Here is a 23,439-nt window from a genome sequence, read left to right on the forward strand (position 1 = left end):
TTTCCCTATGGGCTTGCTTCGCAAAACGAAGCTTGCCCCACAAGCTCCGGGGATAGCAGGGAAGCGGACCTCTTTTGAAGCAAGGGGCGGCGGGGAGAAGATCGCTTCTCCCCGTTGCCAGGCCCACAATCTCCGGGGACGCGCCTTCCCCTCTCTCCCCGGACCCCTTTTGAACCAAGGGGCGGCAACGGGGAGAAGCGATTCTCCCCGCTGCCCCTTCCCTTGCTTTAAAACAGGTCCAGGGACAGAGGGGAAGGCGCGCGGCGCTTCCCCTCTGTCCCCGGACGGTCTCCATAGGAACGCATTGATTGATTTTCAATGCATTCCTATGGGAAACCGTGCTTCGCAAGACGAAAAACTCGCAAGAAGAAAACACTTGCGGAACAAATTTATTTCGTCTTGCGAGGCACCACTGTAGTCTTTTTTGACACCTGGTTTGTCATGCAGCTTCCTAAGTTTCCTTCGCCCCCTAGAAACCTTGTGCTTAATATTGATGATGATGTGTGAAGAAGTGTCAAGATTTGAGGACAATCAAATAAACATTTAAACATTTCACTGCAGTATAGTAGAGTACCCAGATAATTTCATTTCATTTTTATTTTATTTTTTTAATACATGACCAGAAACAGTACCCTCGCCTCTCTTCAAGAGCATTGGCTATTTTTCTACAGTTCTCCACCACATATTGCTGTGAGCTGGGATGTCCGACTCTGACAAATATGACAGATCAGAAAAGAGAAAGGTTTCTTTGCGTTGCTGAGGAGAGGAGAGTTTGACTCAAATTAGACCTAATACAAATGAGATTATCTGGCAAAAGCAAGCTCACACCTCTCAGTGAGTTTGCATACCTGCTTAAGGTACATATTTAAGAGGCTCGTTTCGAATTATATTTTGGGAAGGATTACGTAGCTGCATAATTTCATGCATTCTGGATGCCCCATGAGCCTATTATAAAGCAGTTGTGCTCTGTGTTAGAAATCAAGCGCTGCAATGAATTGTTTCTTTTTGTTTCCCAATGTATTTCTTATCAATGAAACATTTGGTGTGGAGCAAGCAGATTTTCATTCTGAAAGCGTGGGAAAAGCAGAGGGAAAAGTTTGAGAACCACTGAGTTGGGGGAAAGTTCAGCCAGTGCCGAAGAGGGCGAAAGGAAAGCAGTTGGATTTTTAGCTGTGGGCAACTGCAAAAGGGATGTGTGTCTTACTTCCTGGGACTTCCAAAATTGAGGCGCCGAGGCACAGATTTGCGTAACAGTTTTGCAAATACCAGTTTATATGCACAGATAGACTTTAAGTGTCGTAGAAGGCAAGGCAGCCCCTTTCCCATCCAAAGTGCTCCAGATCTGGCGAACCAGAGCAGCACACAGAAACGCTGTTTACCTTCCTGCCAGAGCGGTACCTATTTATCTACTTGCACTTTGACATGCTTTCGAACTGCTAGGTTGGCAGGAGCAGGGACCGAGCAACGGGAGCTCACCCTGTTGCGGGGATTCGAACCGCCGACCTTCTGATCGGCAAGTCCTAGGCTCTGTGGTTTAACCCACAGCTCCACCCGCATCCCAGGAGATAGGATAGCCATCTTCAAATATCTCAAGGGCTGTCCCATGAAAGATGGAGCAAGCTTGTTTTCTCCTGCTCCGGAGGGTAGGACTTGAACCCATGGCTTCAAGTTCCAAGAAAGGAGATTCAGACTAAACATCAGGAAGAACTTTCTGACAGTAAGAGCTGTTCAGTGGTGGAACAGACTCTCTCAGAAGGTTGTGGACTCTCCTTCCTTGGAGGTTTTTAAGCAGAAGTTGGATAGCCATCTACCAGGAATGCTTTAGTTGAGATTTCTGCATTGCAAGGGGTTGAACTAGATGACCAGTGGTGTCCCATCCAACTCTATGATTCTATGATTTAGCCCCATGCATTATCCCCCCTGAATGATCCCCTCTAGATAAAGTCACCTAGGAGTAATTTAGGCCCTAAAATTAATATCCCATGCAGTAAGCAATTTTGCAAACAACCCCCTGAAGACCAATTCAATTTCGCTAGAATTTGTTACCAATCCAGAATCACTCAAAGTTTTGCAATGGAGACAAACCTCATGGACTCTATTTCCCCCAGCCTTTAGCGGGCAGTGTCTACAGAAGCAAAATGGGCCATGGATTTGGGTGAGGACTTCACAAAAGGATCAGATGAACTCTAAAAGCAGGAGAGGGCTGCCATGGCTGTTGGGTATGAGAGCAAAAATGGAACTTCCAAGATCAGAGGCAGTGTATCTCAGACAACCAGTTTTGGGGGGCAAATTGAATGGGGTGGCTGTTGCTGCCATGCTCTTCTGGGGGCTTCCTAGTGTGGGTTTCTGTGGCCACTGTTGAGAATGGAATGGGGGGCAAGTTGGACCCTTGGTCTGCTCCGATAGGGGAAAGGCTCGGACCGTTCTTGCTCAACGCTTTTGAAAATGCCTTCTGTGCATGCTCAGCAGTGCTCTGTTTTTTGTGCTCTGTGTGGTGCTACAATAAGTTGCTTGTAGGGGAATGCGGGTGGCGCTGTGGGTTAAACCACAGAGCCTCTTGGGCTTCTTGATTGGAAGGTCGGCGGTTCAAATCCCCGCGATGGGGTGAGCTCCTGTTGCTCTGTCCCAGCTCCTGCCAACCTAGCAGTTCGAAAGCACACCAGTGCAAGTAGATAAAGAGGTACCGTTGCAACAAGAAGGTAAACGGCGTTTCCGTGCGCTCTGGTTTCCATCACAGTGTCCCGTTGCACCAGAAGCAGTTTAGTCCTGCTGGCCATATGACTCGGAAAGCTGTCTGGGGACAAACACTGGCTCCCTCGGCCTGAAAGCGAGATGAGAGCCGCAACTCCATAGTCGCCTTTGACTGGACTTAACTGTCCAGGGGTCCCCAGAAGCCTGCCCCTTTTTAAGGACATAAAAAAGCTCAACAATTTTGGCTGCCCCCCAACCAAAATCCTGGTTGTTGTTGTTTAGTCGCTTAGTCGTGTCCGACTCTTCGTGACCCCCTGGACCAGAGAACATCAGGCCCTCCTGTCTTCCACTGCCTCCCGCAGTTTGGTCAAACTCATGCTGGTAGCTTCAAGAACACTGCCCCACCATCCCGTCCTCTGTCGTCCCCTTCTTCTTGTGCCCTCCATCTTTCCCAACATCAGGATCTTTTCCAGGAAGCCTTCTCTTCTCGTGAGGTGGCCAAAGTCTTGGAACCTCAGCTTCACGATCTGTCCTTCCAGTGAGCACTCAGGGCTGATTTCCTTAAGAGGTTTGATCTTCTTGCAGTCCATGGGACTCTCAAGAGTCTCCTCCAGCACCAGAATTCAAAAGCATCCATTCTTCAGAGATCAGCCTTCTTTATGGTCCAGCTCTCATTTCCATACATCACTACTGGGAAAACCATAGCTTTAACTATACAGACCTTGCAGGAGGATACTGTAGATAGTTTTCACTCAGCTCCGCATATGCGAATAAGGAATTGAAAGTGACGTTCAGTGATTGGATAGTTACAGAAAGTTGTTACTGTTGCTTTGTAGTTGTGCTGGACACAGTACTCCAGGTGAGGTCTGACCAGAGCAGAATACAGTGGCACTATTACTTCCCTTGATCTAGATGCTATACTCCTATTCATGCAGCCCAGAATTGCATTGGCTTTTTTAGCTGCCGCGTCACACTGTTGGCTCATGTCAAGTTTGTGGTCAACCACAAGGTTTGATCTTCTTGCAGTCCATGGGACTCTCAAGAGTCTCCTCCAGCACCGGAATTCAAAAGCATCCATTCTTCGGCGATCAGCCTTCTTGATGGTCCAGCTCTCACTTCCATACATCACTACTGGGAAATCCTGGTTACACCCATGCAAAGGAGCATTGCGCAACGTGTCACCCCCCCCCCGCCTGCTTTGCTCTCACCCCCCCCTCGCCCCAGAAGACATCATTTATACGTATCATGAGCTGTTTCCCCCCTCCCCCTGCTGTCTTCCAGTTTCTTAGGCTACCTGAGCAAGGAAATCTCTGGTGCATTTGAATATCCGGCGCAGTCCTTGCTCTCCACCAGCAGATGTATAAATAGCCCTTGCGGTCCGGAGCTGAGGCTGAGCTGATCCTCCCTCCACCCGTCCGCCCCCCCCCCAACCCCCACCCCCGAGCTTTTGCTGACGTCACCCAGTGATGCAGTCAGTGAGTCCCGTCCCCCCCACCTCGCCTGCAAAGAGAGAGAGATAATTCTGAAGCAAAAGCCGCAATTCTGCTCCGATTGTGGGTTCCTGTTTCAGATGGAGAATTTCAACAGCAGAGGAAGAAGCCGTTGAGAAGCAGGTCGTCCCAATTTATTCAGGAGGAAAAAATACCCCAGGCTGTATATCTCCAAATCTGAGACCCTAACATTTGCAGTAATATTTGCTGCTGGATCTGAGCGTTTCAGGGGCAGCAGGAGTGAGGCAGAGCCGCAATGGATTTTTCAAAACATGATTGCCTTAGGAATCATAAGTCGGAAGGTTTAGAAGTGTGGCTTTTGCTTTTGTTTTAAATTGGGGTTGTTGTTTTTAAGACACCCCCCTCAAAATTAAAATTCAGAAGTGACATATTTTTTAATTATCTGAAATTCCCATTTCACTTTTTAAAATAATAATAATAAAATAATTTCATTTATATCCCGCCCTCCCCTGCTGAGGCCGGGCTCAGAGCAGCTAACAAAACCACAGCATTCTAAAACCAATGCATTGATTTATTAACAAACAAACGAAGTGCAAACATAACAACAAAAACGAAAACGGAGTCAAAAATGGGAGGACAAATGTACAGAGATCCAGGGCAATTCTAAAGGGATAATAAGGTATTGACTCATACAAACAGTAAATAATTATAAAAAATACTGTAGCAGTATTCCCCACCTGTGAGTTACATCACAAAGGAGAATGAAGCTTCAATATAGTCGTGAATGAGTCAGATATCTGCATATCTGTTGATGACGCTGAATGAGCCTGTGCCCCAGTATAGATACAAAAACTAATATCATGCCAATTTCACTTTTTATATACTGTATATAACGTTTGAGCAGGGGGAGATTTCAGCTGTGCTGCAGTCAATAGGAGAGGAGGGCTTTGGGAGAGATTTCCCACTGTTGATATATGTAATTCCCCCTGCAGTTTCCTCGAAGTGTAGAGTTGGAAGATACCCCTGGGGTCATCCAGTCCAATTCAGCTTGGCAGAAGCCAGGAGGAGAGAGATTTCTTCCAGGCCCAGGAGCCCAATTTCTGAATCAAAGGTTTCTTGAAGGAGTGTCTCCACCCCCATCATTCTACCCAGACACTGAGGTCCAACTCCAAGGGCCTTCTGGCGGTTCCCTCCCTGCAAGAAGTGAGGTTACAGGGAACCAGGCAGAGGGCCTTCTTGGTGGTGGCGCCCGCCCTGTGGAACATCCTCCCACCAGATGTCAAAGAGAAAAACAACTACCAGACTTTTAGAAGACATCTGAAGGCAGCCCTCTTTAGGGAAGCTTGGAATGTTTGATGCATTACTGTATTTTAACATTTTGTTGGAAGCCGCCCAGAGCGGCTGGGGAAACCCATCCAGATGGGCAGGGTATAAATAATAAATTATTATTATTATGACTTCTTCAAGTCACAAGAAAGGAGATTCTCACTAAACATTATGAAGAACTTTCTGATGGCAAGACCTGTTCGGCAGTGGGACAGTCTCTCTCAGGAAGCTGTGGCCTCTTCTAGTTCCTTGAAGGTTTTTAAGCAGAGGTCAGGGATGCTTCAGGTGAGATGCCTCCATCGCCGGGGTTGGTCTAGATGACCCCTGGGGTCCTTTCGAACCCTACAGTTCAATGATTCTTGGATTTTATAAGATCAACATGGCGATTTCCAGAAATTGCCCACACCTCTTCCCTCTCAACCCAACACATATCATACAGGTGTGGGGGCAGAAGCAGGACAGCAGTTAGGGGTCCGTCTGGCAGGGACTCCTGCATCACAGGGGGCTGGACTAGATGACCCCCAGGACCCCTTCCAATGCTTCCACCATCCCTTCCACCTTCCCTTCTATGTGGGGCTACCTTTGAAGGTGACGCGGAAACTACAACTAATCCAGAATGTGGTAGGTAGACTGGTGACTGGGAGCGGCCGCCAAGACCTCATAACACCGGTCTTGAAAGAACTACATTGGCTTCCAGTATGTTTCCGAGCACAATTCAAAGTGTTGGTGCTGACCTTGAAAGCCCTAAACGGCCTCAAAGGCCCAGTAGACCTGAAGGAGCGTCTCCACCCCCATCGTTCAGCCCGGACACTGAGGTCCAGCTCCGAGGGCCTTCTGGCGGTTCCCTCCCTGCGAGAAGCCAAGTTACAGGGAACCAGGCAGAGGGCCTTCTTGGGGGTGGCCCCCACCCTGTGGAACGCCCTCCCATCAGATGTCAAAGAGAACAACAACTACAGTGGTACCTCGGGCTACACACACTTCAGGTTACATACGCTTCAGGTTACAGACTCCACTAACCCAGAAATAGTGCTTCAGGTTTAGAACTTTTCTTCAGGATGAGAACAGAAATCGTGCTCGGGTGGCACGGCAGCAGCGGGAGGCCCCCTTAGCTAAAGTGGTGCTTCAGGTTAAGAACAGTTTCAGGTTAAGAACGGACCTCCGGAACGAATTAAGTACTTAACCCGAGGTACCACCGTACCAGACTTTTAGAATGTTTGATGCATTATGGTATTTTAATATTTTGTTGGAAGCTGCCCAGAGTGGCTGGGGAAGCCCAGTCAAATGAGCGGGGTATGAATATATTATTATTATTATTATTATTATTATTATTATTATTATTATTATTATTCCACCATCCAGCGATTCGCTGGAGGTTTTGAATCAGACGTCCACCTGCCAGGGATCCCTTAGCTGCGATTCCTGCCTTGCAGCCCACTATTCTGTCCCCAAAGCCCCTCCTCAGGGTACCAGAGACCCCCCCACTCCTCCGACTCCCCCCGAGAGGGGCGTGTCTAACCGAGGACCCCCCCCCCCGGGGGATAGACTAGATGGCCTCTGGGCATCCCTCCTCCCAAGCCCACCATTCTCTCCCCGAATCCCCTCCTCAGGGTACCAGAGACCCCCACTCCTCCGACTCCCTCTGAGAGGGGCGTGTCTAACCGAGGACACCCCCAGGGATGGACTAGATGGCCTCTGGGGATCCCATTTCCCAAGCCCACCACTCTCTCCCCGAAGCCCCTCCTCAGGGTACCAGAGACCCCCCCACTCTCCCGACTCCCCCCGAGAGGGGCGTGTCTAACCGAGGACCCCCCCAGGGGATAGACTAGATGGCCTCTGGGCATCCCTCCTCCCAAGCCCACCACTCTCTCCCTGAAGCCCCTCCTCAGGGTACCAGAGACCCCCCCACTCTCCCGACTCCCCCTGAGAGGGGCGTGTCTAACCGAGGACACCCCCCTCCCGAGGGATGGACTAGATGGCCTCTGGGCATCCCTCCTCCCAAGCCCACCACTCTCTCCCTGAAGCCCCTCCTCAGGGTACCAGAGACCCCCACTCCTCCGACTTCCCCCGAGAGGGGCGTGTCTAACCGAGGACCCCACCCCCGGGGGGATAGACTAGATGGCCTCTGGGCATCCCTCCTCCCAAGCCCACCATTCTGTCCCCGAATCCCCTCCTCAGGGTACCAGAGACCCCCACTCCTCCGACTCCCCCTGAGAGTGGCGTGTCTAACCGAGGACACCCCCCCAGGGATGGACTAGATGGCCTCTGGGGATCCCATTTCCCAAGCCCACCACTCTCTCCCCGAAGCCCCTCCTCAGGGTACGAGAGACCCCCCACACTCTTCCAGAGGGGCGCGTCTAACAGGACCCCCACCCACCCTCTCTCCGCCCATGCGCAGAAGCACACACCCCCCCCCCCGTTCATTCATGCCCGCCTGTCTCCGCCTTCTCCGGGGCTCCGCCGCGGCGGTGAATGAGCGGCGCCGCAGAGCGAGCGGGGGAGCGCGGCGGAGCGGGCGCGGCGAGCCGGGGCTCCGCTGGCGAGCCATGTACGGTAAGGGGGGGGCGCGGTGGGGGGGGGGTAACCGCTTGGCTCTCCTTTTCCCCGGCATCACCAGGGACTGGCACCTTGGACCCTCCGTTTGCTGCGGGTTTTGCTTTTTCCTTTTCCTTTCTGCCTGGTTCTCTCTCTCTTTTTTTTGGAGTGTGGGGGGGAAATGTTGATCGTGCCATCATCCCCCTGTCCCCCCCCCCCCAATTCCGCCCACGAAGGTCACTTTCCAGCTACACCTCCTAGGGGTCGCCTCGCCCCCCAGAAAGATGCAGGGGAACAGGCAAGCATCGCTGCCCCCCCCATCTGAAAAAGATGCTCGAGGGATGCGGGGAGCGTTGCGCGGCTGTGTCAGGAAAGAAAAAATAAATAAAGCGGTCTTTCATCAGTCCTGGCCCCAGGAAACAAGATCTCCCCAGTTCTGCTTGGTGGTTGTTGTTGTTGGGCGTGTTTTTTTGGGGGGGGGGTGTTCTCGCAAAGAAGAGCGTCCCCCCCCCAAAAAAAATCTCCAAGGCCTGATAAATAGGTATCTCGTGGCGTTTCTGCACCATACCTGTCAACTTTTCCCTTTTCTGGTGAGGAATCCTATTCGGAATAAGGGAATTTCCCTTAAAAAGGCGGCGGGGGGGGGAACGTTGACAGCTATGTTCTGCACTGAAGCTGCGGGGAGAAGCAGTTCTATGCAAAACGGAGGGGGGGGCTGACTGGGAAGGAAAGAGTTAAGCAGCCCCCTCTCCTCCTTGTCCCTCCTCCCCGCCCCCCCTTCTGAAAATCACAATATCCGCAGGGGCTGATATTGAAAAAGAAAGAAAGAAAGATTTTTTTTTTGTAAAAAAAAAATGTAACTGGGTAGTGTGGTCCACAGGTCCGGCGTGTGTCCGGACTGTGCCCCCCCCCGCCTCCAGCTTCAGATGGCAGTTTAAAATCCTCCCCTGCTCTCCCCCCCAAAAAAGGCATGAAAGGGAATTCCCCGCAGGTAGAAATCAAGACTCACAGGGGAGCTTCTTTGGTGTTACGGAGCATGTGGCTCCACAGGGACATGGAGAAGAAATTGTGGAAATGTAGAGTTGGAAAGGACACCATGGGTCATCTAGTCCAGCCCCCTGAAAATTGTCTTTTTATGACCGCCCCCCCCAAAAAAAAATCACGGCATTTCCTTTCCTCCAGTTTCCACCCCCCCCCCCCAATTTCCCTGCAACTCCGTAAAGACTACAAATAACTCCAAGGCTGGATTCCAGTAGAATAGAGCTCTGCAGAGAATTTAAGGGCATCAAAGGGTTAATCTCCCCCCCCCCCGCGCCGCAAAAATAAAAATCCCCTCTTGTATTGACAGCCTATTGAACAAAAGTTGTAGCCTCTGCTGGAGACCAGGGAACGCTTCTGCTGCGCAGGCAACTATTTTTTTTTTTATTTTATTTTTTTCAATGCAGAATCATAACAAAAATTACAAACATTGAATCCAAAATAATACTATACAAAAAAAAAGGAACATACAAAAAAAAAGGAAAGGAAAAGGAAACAAAAACCAAAGGAAACAAAACTAAACTAAACATAAACGAAAAAGCACACATCTACAGGAAAAAAACCATATCATTACGTACATAAACATGTATTGACTGCCTTCCTTTGTTCTAAGACCTCAAAAAATTTACTCTTACTATATTGTTGTGTCTAATTAGATTACTTCCACCTTTGTACTTTTTTTAAACACCATTTTTCCTGTAAAGCATCATTCATTACATACCAATATACTTACTCCAGAACAATGTTTTTTCATATACTCTTTAGCACAACCCCATTCTTTTTAATAATTTCTGGTCCGATTGTCCCCTTATGAATGCTGTGAGTCTTGCCAGATTTATGTATTCACAAAATTTAATTTGCCAATCTTTCACTGATGGAATTTTTCTCCCTTTCCAGCAGGCAACTATTTTTGGCCACTGCTCCCTGCACGCCCCCCCCTACAAAAAAACCCTGTGTTGTTACTTAATTCCCTTGGAATGCCATATTCAATGGGTCCCAATTCTGCCCCCCTCCCCATATTTTGCTTGCGATAACGCAGCCTGGTTTCTGCCGCTGCCTTGCTCTGGGGGTGCAAATCCAGGAGAGGTTGGTCTGTGGGGTTTTTTTGGGGGGTGATCTGTGCAATTGGGTGTATGTGGGGGGTCCTCTGTTATCATAGAATCATGGGGGCCCCCAGGGGTCATCTAGTCCAACCCCCTCTGCAATGCAGCTTTTGCAGCTGTGGGTCTGTGTTTACAATCTGCTTTGTGTGTGTTTGCAGGGCAGGTGTGTGTGTGTGTGAATCTGGGAATGGTTACCCCCCCCCCTCTTGTTCAGGTTTGTCTGGCGAGCAATGCCATCCCAGGGCCCCGATCCTGCAGATAGCAGGTCAGATCCCACAGCCCTCTCCGAAAGCCAGCTTCAGTGATGCAACTGGTCTTTCTCCAGAGTTGCAACAGGAAGATGTTTCTGAATCAGGGCTTGCAAAGACAATTGGGGGGGCGGATGCCGATTTGCACAAGGTTCGCACACACCTAGCCGGCTTCTGCTGCGTCAAACTCCGAGTTTGCCTTCTTTCTGAGGCTGATTTCGTCGTCGTTCCATTGCAACCCAGAGACTCAGAATAGGAAGGGTCATCTAGTCTAACCCCCGGCGATGCACGAATCTGGTTGGTTGGTGAGCTGAAAATACGTCCTTCTAGGATTGCCACTTCCCCAGTGTTTCGTTGGCTGGTTTTGCTCTGCTGCCCTGAGCCAGGAGCTCTAAGTCCTTAGCTGCTGCATTTCTGCTTGCAGGGCAGTTTTGTCTGTGACCGACTCTTTCTGTTTCAATGTCCATGAACGTTCTGTGCCTGATCCGTAGTGAAGGGAGTAAAGATGAGTTCAAAGATCGATGCAAATACCACTGCAACCTTTGGGGTTGTGTGTTTTCCTTCTTCCTTTTTTGGCTTGATCTATTTTGGCTTGCATCCCAGTCATGGGTGAATCATGTTTCGTGAATAAACTGTGATATTGGGGCTAGGCTTGTTTTGGGATTTTGATATGGCAGTGCATCTCAACTGCAGTACTTAACCCTTGCTTTGTGGAATATTCCATTTCCTTCGGAAGATCAGTCCTTAGTATGGAATAGCTACCGAGGAGAGAGATCCCCAGTTAACAAAAGAGACTTGCTGCAGTTTAGCTAGACCACAGAATCACAGCACTGTAGAGGTGAAAGGGACACCAAAGGGCCATCTACTCCAGCCCCCTGGAATGTGCAGGAACCACCGCTAAGGAATCCCCAACAGATGCCCATCCAACCTCAGCTCAAAAGTCTTCCTTTCGGATAGTTTGCCATGACAGCAGTGGGCCAGTCCTGTTTCTTAGCCTCGCCTCAGTTCTCCATCTGTAAAATGGGCTCATTGAGGTCATCCATTTGCCATTTTCCCAGTAAGGGCAGCCAAACTGCCTTGCTGCTTTTCCAGGGAGCATCCGGGAGCCTTCAAGTCGAGCAATGCCAGAGACTTCCTCTTGGCAGTCTCTCTTGGAAGACATCCCATTCATATTTTTAATGCAGGCTGATAGCGACGGTGGGATTAAATTCATTTGAGGGCTTGTAAACCTGAGTACGACTTGTCTGCAAGCCTGTGTTTAAAAAGTGCTGCATAAATGAACATTAAAGTTTAACTGGCCTTTTTGCCACCTTATATATATCCTGTATAGCTAGTTGTAAAAAGCTGGCGTGCAATTTGCAAACATGGTATAATTTGCTGGATTCCTTCCCGAATCTGTCTGCTTGACATCTCCGCCGCAGTGACATCTTTGCGTTCTGTCGAGTGTCGATGGATTGCTGCCTTGTGGACGCTTTGCCAAAATATCTCTCCCTTGTCTTGTCCTCAAGGGGAGCTGTGTGCCGACCTCAAACCACAATTTGGAGCGCAATTTCCCCAGGATTTTTTTCCTGCACAGCCTCCACTGGGAATGGGAAGCCTCCACGTTCTTGCACAACTCCTATCCGTTCTTTTCCTTCCCCACGGATCCTGCCTTGCAGGGGGGTTGGACTAGATGTCCTTTGGGTCCCCTGGAGGAGCAGAAAACAAAGCTTTCCGTGTGACAGTGCTTCAGATATCCAAAGATGGCTCTCATGTTTAACTCTTTTCCAGGCTAAACATCCCTCATAAGGCCTGGTCTTAAGACCCTTGGTCATCCAATCAATAGGAGTATAGCATCTAGATCAAGTATAGCATCTAGATCAGGGGTCTGCAACCTTTAAGACAAAAAGAGCCACTTGGACCTGTTTCCGAAGAAAAAACAACTGGGAGCCGCAAAACTCGTCATTATAAAAATATCTTTTTTGTCACTTTTTTAATTATTTCTTTGTTTGACCCCTCAGAATTACTCCTCCTCATAGAAATAAACATTAAATTAACAAGTTACCTTTGTATGTGTGTGTGTTCTTCACTCCCCTTCAAAACAGTGACCAGCATACATGCCCCCTTTCAATGCAGTGACCAGCGTACATGCCCCTTACAATGTAGCGGGCGGGAAGGTGACGTCAGGACAGTGCGTGACTAACACACGCACCGCCCCCATGCGACGTCACAGCCAGTACAACGGCCGCCACAGTGGGGAGTGTTGGGGCGCACAATGCGCCTCCTCCCCTCGCTAGTATTCACCCCGGAGCCGCAGCAAAGGTGTAAAAGAGCCACATGCCGCTCCGGAGCCGCGGGTTGCAGACCCCTGATCTAGATCAAGGGAAGTAATAGTGCCACTGTATTCTGCTCTGGTCAGACCTCACCTGGAGTACTGTGTCCAGTTCTGGGCACCACAATTCAAGAAGGACACTGACAAACTGGAACGTGTCCAGAGGAGGGCAACCAAAATGGTCAAAGGCCTGGAAACGATGCCTTATGAGGAACGGCTAAGGGAGCTGGGCATGTTTCGCCTGGAGAAGAGGAGGTTAAGGGGTGATATGATAGCCATGTTCAAATATATAAAAGGATGTCACATAGAGGAGGGAGAAAGGTTGTTTTCTGCTGCTCCAGAGAAGCGGACACGGAGCAATGGATCCAAACTACAAGAAAGAAGATTCCACCTAAACATGAGGAAGAACTTCCTGGCAGTAAGAGCTGTTTGACAGTGGAATTTGCTGCCAAGGAGTGTGGTGGAGTCTCCTACTTTGGAGGTCTTTAAGCAGAGGCTTGACAACCATATGTCAGGAGTGCTCTGATGGTGTTTCCTGCTTGGCAGGGGGTTGGACTCGATGGCCCTTGTGGTCTCTTCCAACTCTAGGATTCTATGATTCTATAATCCTGCTCTGCCTGCTCTGCGCACCTTCCAGCTTCTTAAACCGTGGTGCCCACAGCTGTGTCATCCTTACATAACACCCCTGTGAGGTTGGTCAGTGTTGCTAGATTGCAGGCGCTGTGTTCGAAACTAGCCACGCGCATTTTGCACCTGGCTCTTGGCCACATGCGACCAAGTGAAGATGTCTGGGTGCCAGGATTGGACACCCATCCAGGGATCCTCAGATCTGGGCTGTTTTCGCACACTAATACAATCTCCTTTGGAATTCTGTCCGTTATATTTGAGCTGCACAAATCAGAATGAATTTCAGGAACCCAGACACTTTTCCTGTGCAGCCTAAGCAAGAGCAGCAATTCAATATACAGTGGTACCTCAGGTTACATACGCTTCAGGTTACATACGCTTCAGGTTACAGACTCCGCTAACCCAGAAATAGTGCTTCAGGTTAAGAGCTTTGCTTCAGGATGCGAACAGAAATTGTGCGGTAGTGGCGCAGCGGCAGCAGGAGGCCCGATTAGCTAAAGTGGTGCTTCAGGTTTAGAACAGTTTCAGGTTAACTACGGACCTCCGGAACGAATTAAGTACTTAACCTGAGGTACCACTGTATTGAATTTTTGTCTCTTGCCTTCACCTGCCCTGCTCACCATTGTGAAGAATATTCCTATGTTATGAATGGTCCGTGTCACCATTAAGAAAAAGAGGTCAGAATTGGCCAGTATATATGCGGACTATCCTTGGATCAAAGGAATTTTCCTTCTTTCACTTCTCCAAGTTCTTAACCCAATTCAAGGTCATCCTCTGAACTTGCCAGATTTATGTATTTATTTATTATTTTTACAATGCAAGTTATATATATAGATTTATTGATGCAGAGAGAGATGTTAAGCCAGCATAAACACAGGAGCAGAACATCTGTTTAAAACCATCAAAGGGGAGGCGGAGAAACTTCTGTAACACCTTAAATATACTGGAACCCCTGTGGATCTGGCAGCAAGTGATTTTTTTTAAAAAAAATGTCCTTATTAAGGGTCTTCTTGCGTTACAATAGTACAAGCATCGTCCCTATTTTCATATCATAAAGCTCCTTCCATAGATCAGTTATATCCCATGTGAGACTTTATAGTGTTGCATAAAAGGTAAAGGTAAAGGGACCCCTGACCATTAGGTCCAGTCGTGGCTGACTCTGGGGTTGCGGCGCTCATCTCGCTTTATTGGCCAAGAGAGCCGGCGTACAGCTTTTGGGTCATGTCGCCAGCATGACTAAGCCGCTTCTGGCGAACCAGAGCAATGCATGGAAACACCGTTTACCTTCCCGCCAGAGTGGTACCTATTTATCTACTTGCACTTTGACGTGCTTTTGAACTGCTAGGTGGGCAGGAGCTGGGACTGAGCAACGGGAGCTCGCCCCGTCTTGGGGATCTGAACCGCCGACCTTCTGATTGGCAAGCCCTAGGCTCTGTGGTTTAACCCACAGCGCCACCCGCGTCCCATAGGGTTGCCATATTTCAAAAAGTGGAAATCCAGACAGAAAAGTTGAAGATGTTTTTTCGATTTTGCTAAAAGAAAAAACCTTCAACAACAAAAATAAGACTTTGGAGCCGCCTTGCCCCAAGATGGCAACTAGACATTCCGCTTTGGCGACTCTGACCTTGGTTCAAGGAGCCATTGGGGACCTAGATTACATACCTGAGTAACACCGATTGCAGGGTGCCAAGGTCACCCAGAGGGTCTTCGTGGCCCAAGTCCTTTGCTTCTGCCACTTCCTTTCCTGGCTCATCCTAGCTTGGTGTTTCACAATACCAGCAGGTCTCCCTTTCCTTGGCTCGCATCCTGCAAAACACTTAGTCCGATTGCGTTTTATCCTTCCCTGACCCCGCCAAAAGCCACATTACTCGCAGAGGCAAATCCTTTACACTTAGAGGGCTGCTAATGTTAAACATCTGGCTGCGGCAGCTGGCGAAAGCCCTCTTTTCCCTGCAGCCTTCGTCGCGCAGGGAGAGATGATTAATTTTGCGCCTGTCCCTTCTGCGTCCTGGAGGGCAGGGGGCATTGGTGCCACCAGATCCCGGCCTTCCCGCCCGGGGCGGATTCTCTGCAGAGCGCATTTCAGCTGGGATCCCTTTTACAAGCCGATCCGATCCTGGGAGGCTCAGATAGTTTTCTACCGTGAGCCTTGCAAGGCAGGTACAATTCCAGGTACTGAGGTTATTCCTCGACTTTTCTGCATTTTTGGCCTGGCAATTGCGCATTGATTCATAGAGGTCTGTTTTGTCGCAGTACATGGCAGGGATGTCTCCAGATCAACCAGGTTTGTGGGTGCCTTAAAGGTAAAGGGACCCCTGACCGTTAGGTCCAGTCGTGGCCGACTCTGGGGTTGCGGCGCTCATCTCGCTTTACTGGCAGAGGGAGCCGGCGTACAGCTTCCGGTTCATGTGGCCAGCATGACTAAGCCACTTCAGGCGGACCAGAGCAGCGCACGGAAACGTCATTTACCTTCCCGCCGGAGTGGTACCTACTTATCTACTCGTACTTTGATGTGCTTTCGAACTGCTAGGTTGGCAGAAGCAGGGACCCAGCAACGGAGCTCACCCCATCGCGGGGATTCAAACCGCCGACCTTCTGATCCGCAAGTCCTAGGCTCTGTGGTTTAACCCACAGCACCACCTGTGTCCCTTGGGGTGGCACAATTGCCATTCCCTGGAGGTTGCAGGCTTTGCTTCTGGTTTGGCTGTTTGCAAGCTTTTGGAGAAGGACGAATCCCTGCTGCCTGCCATTACCCCACCGGATCAAATTGGGTAGCCCAGCCTTCTCCAATGAGGTTCCCTCTGGAAGTTTGGGGCTACAACTCCCATGGGAGTTGTAGTTCAAAACCAACAGACAGCACTGGTTGACGATGACTGGGCCCTATTGCTTTGGTTTCCTAAGCACCGGGGAGAAATTTCTGAGGGCAAGAGCTGTTTGACAGTGGAACAGTCTTGCTCAGGAGGTGGTGAACTCGCCTTCGTTGGAGCTTTTTAAGCAGAAGTTTTATCCTGGATGCTTGAGCTGAGATTGGAGCCTCGACAAAGGATCATAGAATTGTAGACCTGGAAGGAAACCTGAGGGTCATCTAGTCCAACCCCCTGCAAAGCAGGAATCTCAATTGAAGCACCCAGGACAGATGACCATGTTTTTTAATATATTAAGTGGTATAGAAATGGTGTAAGTAAATAAATATGGTAGACACCCACCTGCAGTCCAAAGTGTTTGCAGTTCAGACCCAGGTTGACTGAGGTCCAGCGCCGAGGGCCTTCTGGCGGTTCCCTCACTGTGAGAAGCAATGCTACAGGGAACCAGGCAGAGGGCCTTCTTGGTGGTGGCGCCCGCCCTGTGGAACTCCCTCCCACCAGATGTCAAAGAGAAAAATAACTACCAAACTTTTAGAAGACATCTGAAGGCAGCCCTGTTTAGGGAAGCTTTTAATGTTTAATAGGTTATTGTATTTTAGTGTATTGTTGGAAGCTGCCCAGAGTGGCTGAGAAAACCCAGCCAGATGGGCGGGGTATAAATATATTATTATTATTATTATTATTATTATTATTATTATTATTATTATTATTGATAGCCTCACCTGCTGATCTGAGAATCAGGACCAACTTGTGTTTCTTTGTACTGGTGGAGAGAAGCTCAAGCTGTCTATGCTCCACTTTTGCAAATGCTCCCCTCGAGGAGGGGATAATCATTGTTTGCTCCTCTGGTCTGTGTTTTGTTTTGTTCGGTTTCGACACCCTTTTAGGTCTGCCTTTTAAAAAAAAACACCTTAAAACGTGCAGGGCTTGGAGCTGGGCTTGCAACAGACAACCATTCCTTGTTTTGCCGCTCTGGTCTGCGGTGCAGAGAAAACGTCTTGCAGCTGGGATCAGGTGTCGGGGTGTGTGTGTGTGTGTGTGTGTGTGCATTGCAGTCTCTCAGCACTTAGCAGTCCCTTCTGACAATTCCTGGAGAGTGGGGCAGGGGGTGGAAGGCAGGGTCTATGGGGAGAGGCCTGCCCCCATGACAGCTGCACCCTGCCTGAGACAGCAGAAGTGAAATGCAATTAAAAACCAGCGATGCTAATTGCTGTGAATCCTGCCAGAATGAATCCCGGCTAAAGAAGTCATTAGCGGAAGGGGATGAGCCACATGCAAACTGCAGAGAGCTCGGTTTGTGTGTTTTTTTAAAACTCCCCTTTTAAAATAACACCGCATTCTTTGGGCCAGACAGGCGGAAGGGAGCTAATTTGCCTACGCAGTGCTGCGTTCGGCAGAACTGTGTGTCATTGTGCTGCATGTGAAAATAGGCTCACAAAAGCCTAAGAAGAGACTGGGTCAGGCCCAAAGGGGCCCCAGATGCTCCAGCATCAATAATAATAATAATAATAATAATAATAATAATAATAATAATAATGTTATTTATATCCCGCCCTCCCCAGCCAAAGCACAAGAGGAGAGAGTCGATCTTGCACAAATCCTGTTTGCTGGTTTCCCATTGGCATCTGGGGCTGGGCGATACCTGGTTTTCAGCATCGCAATGTATCACCAACTAAATATCATAATATATTGATATACCATATTTTTCGCTGCATAAGACGCACCTAGTTTTTAGAGGAGGAAAACAAGAAAAAAAATATTCTGAACGAAACAGTGGATGTATGGTTTTTGTGGTTCATGCTGAGGCCACAGACATGTGATTTGACGGTGAGTTTGGGGTAGCCCAATGTAAAAATCCTGAGAATCCATGTGGTTCCATGCTTTGTAACCACATTTTTGCGCCATTGCGGCTCCACGAAATGGATGTTTGGTTTTTCGTGGTGCAGGCTGTAGCCATGGACATACTATGTGATCTGATGGTGAATTTGGGGTGACCCAATGCAAAAATCCTGAGGATCCATGGGCTTTTATCTCCCCCCTCCCAGGCAGCCTCCTTTATCACTAGCGTCCCTTATCTCCCTCCCAATCACTTACCGATCAGCTGCTTCCTTTCAACACTCTTGTTTGCCTTAGTGTCTTTTCCTTAGCTGGAGCAGTTTTTTGTTCCTCCTTTTCTTCTAATTTCTCTCCTTATTGCTTTAGTCTTCCTATCCTCCCCCCCCCCCTTTGCAAGTTTGCTGTCTTTACCTCCCCACTCCCAGGCAGCGTCCTTTATCTCTAGCCCGATCGCTTGCCGATCAGCTGCTCAGCGGCTTTGTTTCAACACCCACTTCCCTCTTTCACACACACACAAAAAAGCATGATCTGCTTTTTGCCTATGGGGAATTCGGCTCCAGGGACCACGCATTCGCTCCATAAGACACACAGACATTTCCCCTTACTTTTTAGGAAGAAAAAAGTTCGTCTTATGGAGCAAAAAATACGGTATCTGGAAATAACGACGGAGCTGGTTTTCAACTTTGCAATATGTCACCAGCTAAACATTGTGATATACTGATAAATCTCAACATCTGAAAAAAGGAGGGAGCTATGTAGAGGCATCGGCTGGCTTCACGGTTTCCCCCACATCATGATTTTTGCACACGCGTCGTGATTCGCGATATTTTGCCAGGTCAGAAACTATGAAGCTGATATCACGATACATGCATGTGCAGATGCGGGTTGCGAACGCTGCGGGTTGTGAACGTGCATCCCGCACAACCCGAGCGTCCACTGAATCTGACTTTTAGAAGGCATTTGAAGGAAGCTCTGTTTAGGGAAGTTTTTAATATTTGATGAATTATTGTATTTTAATATTTTGCTGGAAGCCGCCAAGAGTGGCTGGGGAAACCCAGCCAGATGGGCAGGGTATAAATATTGTTGTTGTTGTTGTTGTTGTTGTTGTTGTTATTGCAGAAGGTGATTAAAAGTGGATGGTGCTATACGAACCACGGCAACCGTGGTCACAGTCACAAATGAATAGGCAAAAGCTGGCGAGGCGGCAAGTTCCTCGCTGACAGATTCTGGTCCCGGAAAGCCTATCCTCTCTGCCTTTTTAGCATGCGTGTTGGAAAATCCAGCGGGTGACAGGCAAGGGGATGAGTGGCACAGAGCTGATTCTCCCTCTTCCACAGATCGCTTGTCATTCTCCACCTCCTCGTGCTATAATTTGAGAGACAGCTTGTCTCATTAACTCCCTGGCAAGCCTGCAGGTAGGCAGTGGCATGATCTGCCTGTCTCGAGGTTGATGGTGGCAGCACGATTTCTGGGTTTGCCTTTCCAGGGTGGTTGAGAGGAGTCTAGTCTGAATTACAGGAGGCTGTGATTCACAGCTGCAAGGAAGAAGAAGGGATGGGAGGCTGCAGAGAGACAGTTTTTGCACTCCATCCTTTCTAGCGGGCAGGTTTTCTTCGCTTATTCTCCCCAGAAGGATCACGATCTGCCGCAGCCTGCAAAATCTCTGGAGGAGGGATCGGCCGTCAGGTTAGGAGCACGGAAACCTGCTTTATACAAAGTCAAACTATTTCTCCATCTAGTTCATAGCTGTGAATGTTTCCCTTTTTCAAAGGGAAATTCCCTTATTCCGAATAGGATTCCTCGCAAGAAAAGGGAAAAGTTGACAGCTATGATCAAGTTCCGGACCGTGTACACTTTGCAGGAGTGAAAGATCTCCAAGATTTCAGGCAGGTGGTTTCTCCCTACCTGTCAGTGTCAGAAATGCATCCCATAATAACAAGCAGAAACAATACCCCTCACACAGTATTTTTTAAATTACGTTTCTAAGGGGAGAACTGTGCTCTCGGGAGGAAATTCGGGATAAAATTGTAAGAGATCCCTGACGCAGGATCTAGCCGATGCAAATTACTTCTTAAGCCTCCGGCCATTTGTAATCTAATGAAAACTATCTGTGCGTTTTTAAGAAGCTTATGTGACTGAGATAAATCGTGTGTGTGTGTGTGTGGAATAGATCTTTGCCGGTCCATTCGTTCTGGATATATAGTGAAGTTTGCCCAAAATAAACTTGAGCTTTGAAAGGGACTTACGTTCAGTTTTCGTTGCAAAGAACATCACACAAAGGTCTCTGACGCCAATTCAGATCGTGACCTCATCTTGCCCAGTTCAGGCTGGTACGTAGTTTTTCTTTCTTTTTCCTGATGCCTGGAAGCAGAGCACTTTCTTCTGCGTGCAAAAGGTTCCTGATTTAATCCCTGGCACACCCAGGGTCTGGAAACAAAGCCTGATGAGGAACGGTTGAAGGTGTTAGAATTCCTGCTCTGTGATTGCAGTCATGGGATTGTTGTCTTTCACATGACGGTATATGTTTTGGGAAGTGACAGAGACAGGGTGTTTGTGTTACGGTGTTCTCTGAAGTGGGATTATTGTCCGTTGTCCTTTTCTTCTTTGCTGTCTGATGCTAGAGAGAGAGGGAGCCATGTTGCAGTGCTCCGTGTGTGTTTATATGTAAATAAAGTAGATTAGCCAAAATGCTGAGTTGCTGAGTTACGCAAGCTGCGAAGACTCTGTGGATCCCTAAGTGTGACGGTGTCGGTTGGTATCGGTCGCTGTGATGTTCGGGCAGAAGAAAGCTTTTGAAGCTCCCGAATGATTGATCAGGAGGGAGAGAACATGCCAGTTGGGCATGTGTCTCTGCCAGGGTCCTACCTGAGTGTAGGATGAGGTCCTGACAGAAGGAGCAGGGTATGTTTAGCCTGGGAAAGAAGAGACACAGGAGATAGCATAGCCACCTTCAACTATCTCAAGGGCTGTAACATGGAAGAGCAAACAAGCTTATTTTCTCCTGCTCCGGAGGGTAGGACTCGAACCCATGGCTTCAAGTATCAAGAAAGGAAATTCCGACTAAACATTCAGAAAAACTTTCTGACAGTAAGAGCTGTTCGACAGTGGAACGGTCTCCCTTGGGAGGTGATGGACTCTCCTTCCTTGGAGATTTGTAAGCAGCGGCTGGATGGCCGTCTGACAGGGATGCTTTGACTGGGATTCCTGCATTGCAAGGGGTTGGGCTGGATGACCTTTGGGGGTCCCTTCCAACTCTACAATTCTACGATTCTATCATTAGCAATGTCCCCAGTCTGGAAGTCTAAATAGCCGCTGAGTTGGATAAAAGATGTCATATAAGGCAGCTTCTGAATTAGAATGTATTGATTTTAGAATGTATTTTAATTAATTGATTGTGATTTTATGTAATTGATTGTGATTTTATGTAATTGATTGTGATTTTATGTAATTGATTGTGATTTTATGTAAAATCACTTATGTGATTTTATTGTTGTTAGCCGCTCTGAGCCCGGCTTCAGCTGGGGAGGGCAGCATATAAATAAAATTTGATTATGATTATGATTATTCCTAAAATCATAAGAGGAACTTGCAGGATCAGGCCCCTGGCCCACCTAGTCCAGCATCTTGTTCTCACAGCGGCCAACCAGATGCCTGTGGGAGAAACCTGCAGGCAGGACTCGAACACAAGACCAACTCTCCCCTCCTGTGGTTTCCAGTAGCTGACTTTCTGAAGCCTCTGACTGTGGAGGCAGAGCAGAGCCATGATGGCTAGTAGCCCTCAATAGCCTTCTTCTCCTCCATGAATTTGTCTAATCCTCGTTTAAAGCCATCCAAGTTCGTGGCCACCACTGCCTCCAGTGGCAGGGAGTTCCGCAGTTTGGCTTCCTTCCAGGGTTCTTATGCCAGGTGCGGGATGTGGAACACAAGAGCAGTCAAGTACAACATTCCTAGAGTGAACATGTTTACACATGGGGAGGAATGTTTGTCCAGCCGGCAGGTAAACTTCCTGTTTCCTTCTGGGCCAGGACAAACTTCCTCTGCATGTGACTAGAGGTGGGTGTGGCCTCACCTGTGCAGGTAATGACAAAAGCACAGGGCAGGGCAGCCATCTCTCCCTCTTTGACTGCATGCATCGAAGAAGCAACATCTGCTTAGGCAAAGAAGCTCTCTTGGACATAGTTTCCAGGTGTATGTTACTTTTCTAAGCTAAGTCTGCCTTCTGGGATCCAATTGTGAGCAGAATGATATGTGAGTAAACCTTTTTATACTTTTATAGAAGACTGTGTCGTGTCTTAACTTTTATGAGGGAATAAGGGGAAATTACCAGAACAGTTATTATGGAGGCTTTAGCGAGCCTGAGCTAACGCATCTGCTGTGAGTTTAAAAAGGGGAATGTTACTCTGCTAAATTGTGAACTTGTTTACACAAGTTGGAAAGGCTATAATCAATAATAATAATAATAATAATAATAATAATAATAATAATAATAATTTATTATTTATACCCCGCCCATCTGGCTGGGCCTCCCCAGCCACTCTGGGCGGCTTCCATAGAAACCAAAAATACAATAAAATATCACACGTTAAAAACTTCCCTGAACAGGGCTGCCATAAGATGTCTCCTGAATGTCAGGTAGTTGTTTATCGCTTTGACATCTTGTGGGAGGGCGTTCCACAGGGCGGGCGCCACTACCGAGAAGGCCCTCTGCCTGGTTCCCTGTAGCTTTGCTTCTCGCAGAGAGGGAACCACCAGAAGGCCCTCAGAGCTGGACCTCAGCGTCCGGGCAGAACGATGGGGTGGAGACGCTCCTTCAGATATACTGGACCGAGGCCGTTTAGGGCTTTAAAGGTCAGCACCAACACTTTGAATTGTGCTCGGAAACATACTGGGAGCCAATCTAGGTCTTGAAAGACCGGTGATATATGGTCTTGGCGGTCGCTCCCAGTCACCAGTCTGGCTGCTGCTTTCTGGATTAGTTGTAGTTTCCGCGTCACCTTCAAAGGTAGCCCCACGTAGAGCACATGGCAGTAGTCCAAGCGGGAGATAACCAGAGCATGCACCACTCTGGCGAGGCAGTCCGCGGGCAGATAGGGTCTCAGCCTACGTACCAGATGGAGCTGGTAAACAGCTGCCCTGGACACAGATTTGACCTGTGCCTCCATGGACAGCTGTGAGTCCAAAATGACTCTCAGGCTGCACACCTGGTCCTTCAGGGACACAGTTACCCCATTCAGGACCAGGGAATCCTCCACACCTGCCCGCCTCCTGTCCCCCAAAAACAGTACTTCTGTCTTGTCAGGATTCAACCTCAATCTGTTAGCCGCCATCCATCCTCCAACCGCCTCCAGACACTCACACAGAAGCATATATCCTCTCCTGCATCCCTGAACATTCCCACACCAGGCACACCCC

At 48.7% G+C, this 23,439-nt stretch overlaps 1 protein-coding gene across 5 annotated transcripts in view; it reads left to right on the forward strand.

Moving 5' to 3' along the window:
* EFR3B (EFR3 homolog B) overlaps window positions 1–23,439 on the forward strand; it is a 132,718-nt gene that overhangs the window by 21,383 nt on the left and 87,896 nt on the right. The window contains exon 1 of one of the 5 annotated variants that reach the window (XM_082217476.1): window positions 7,917–8,018. The exons of the other annotated variants lie outside the window; for them this stretch is intronic. Within the exon in view, the coding sequence (XP_082073602.1) occupies window positions 8,012–8,018 (7 nt within the window). The 5' untranslated portion in view covers window positions 7,917–8,011. Of the gene's footprint in view, window positions 1–7,916; window positions 8,019–23,439 lie in introns of those variants that run through there. 5 annotated transcript variants of the gene reach the window in all.

This window comes from Podarcis vaucheri (genome assembly GCF_965113315.1).
Source record: "Podarcis vaucheri genome assembly, chromosome: 3".
NCBI lineage: Eukaryota > Metazoa > Chordata > Lepidosauria > Squamata > Lacertidae > Podarcis > Podarcis vaucheri.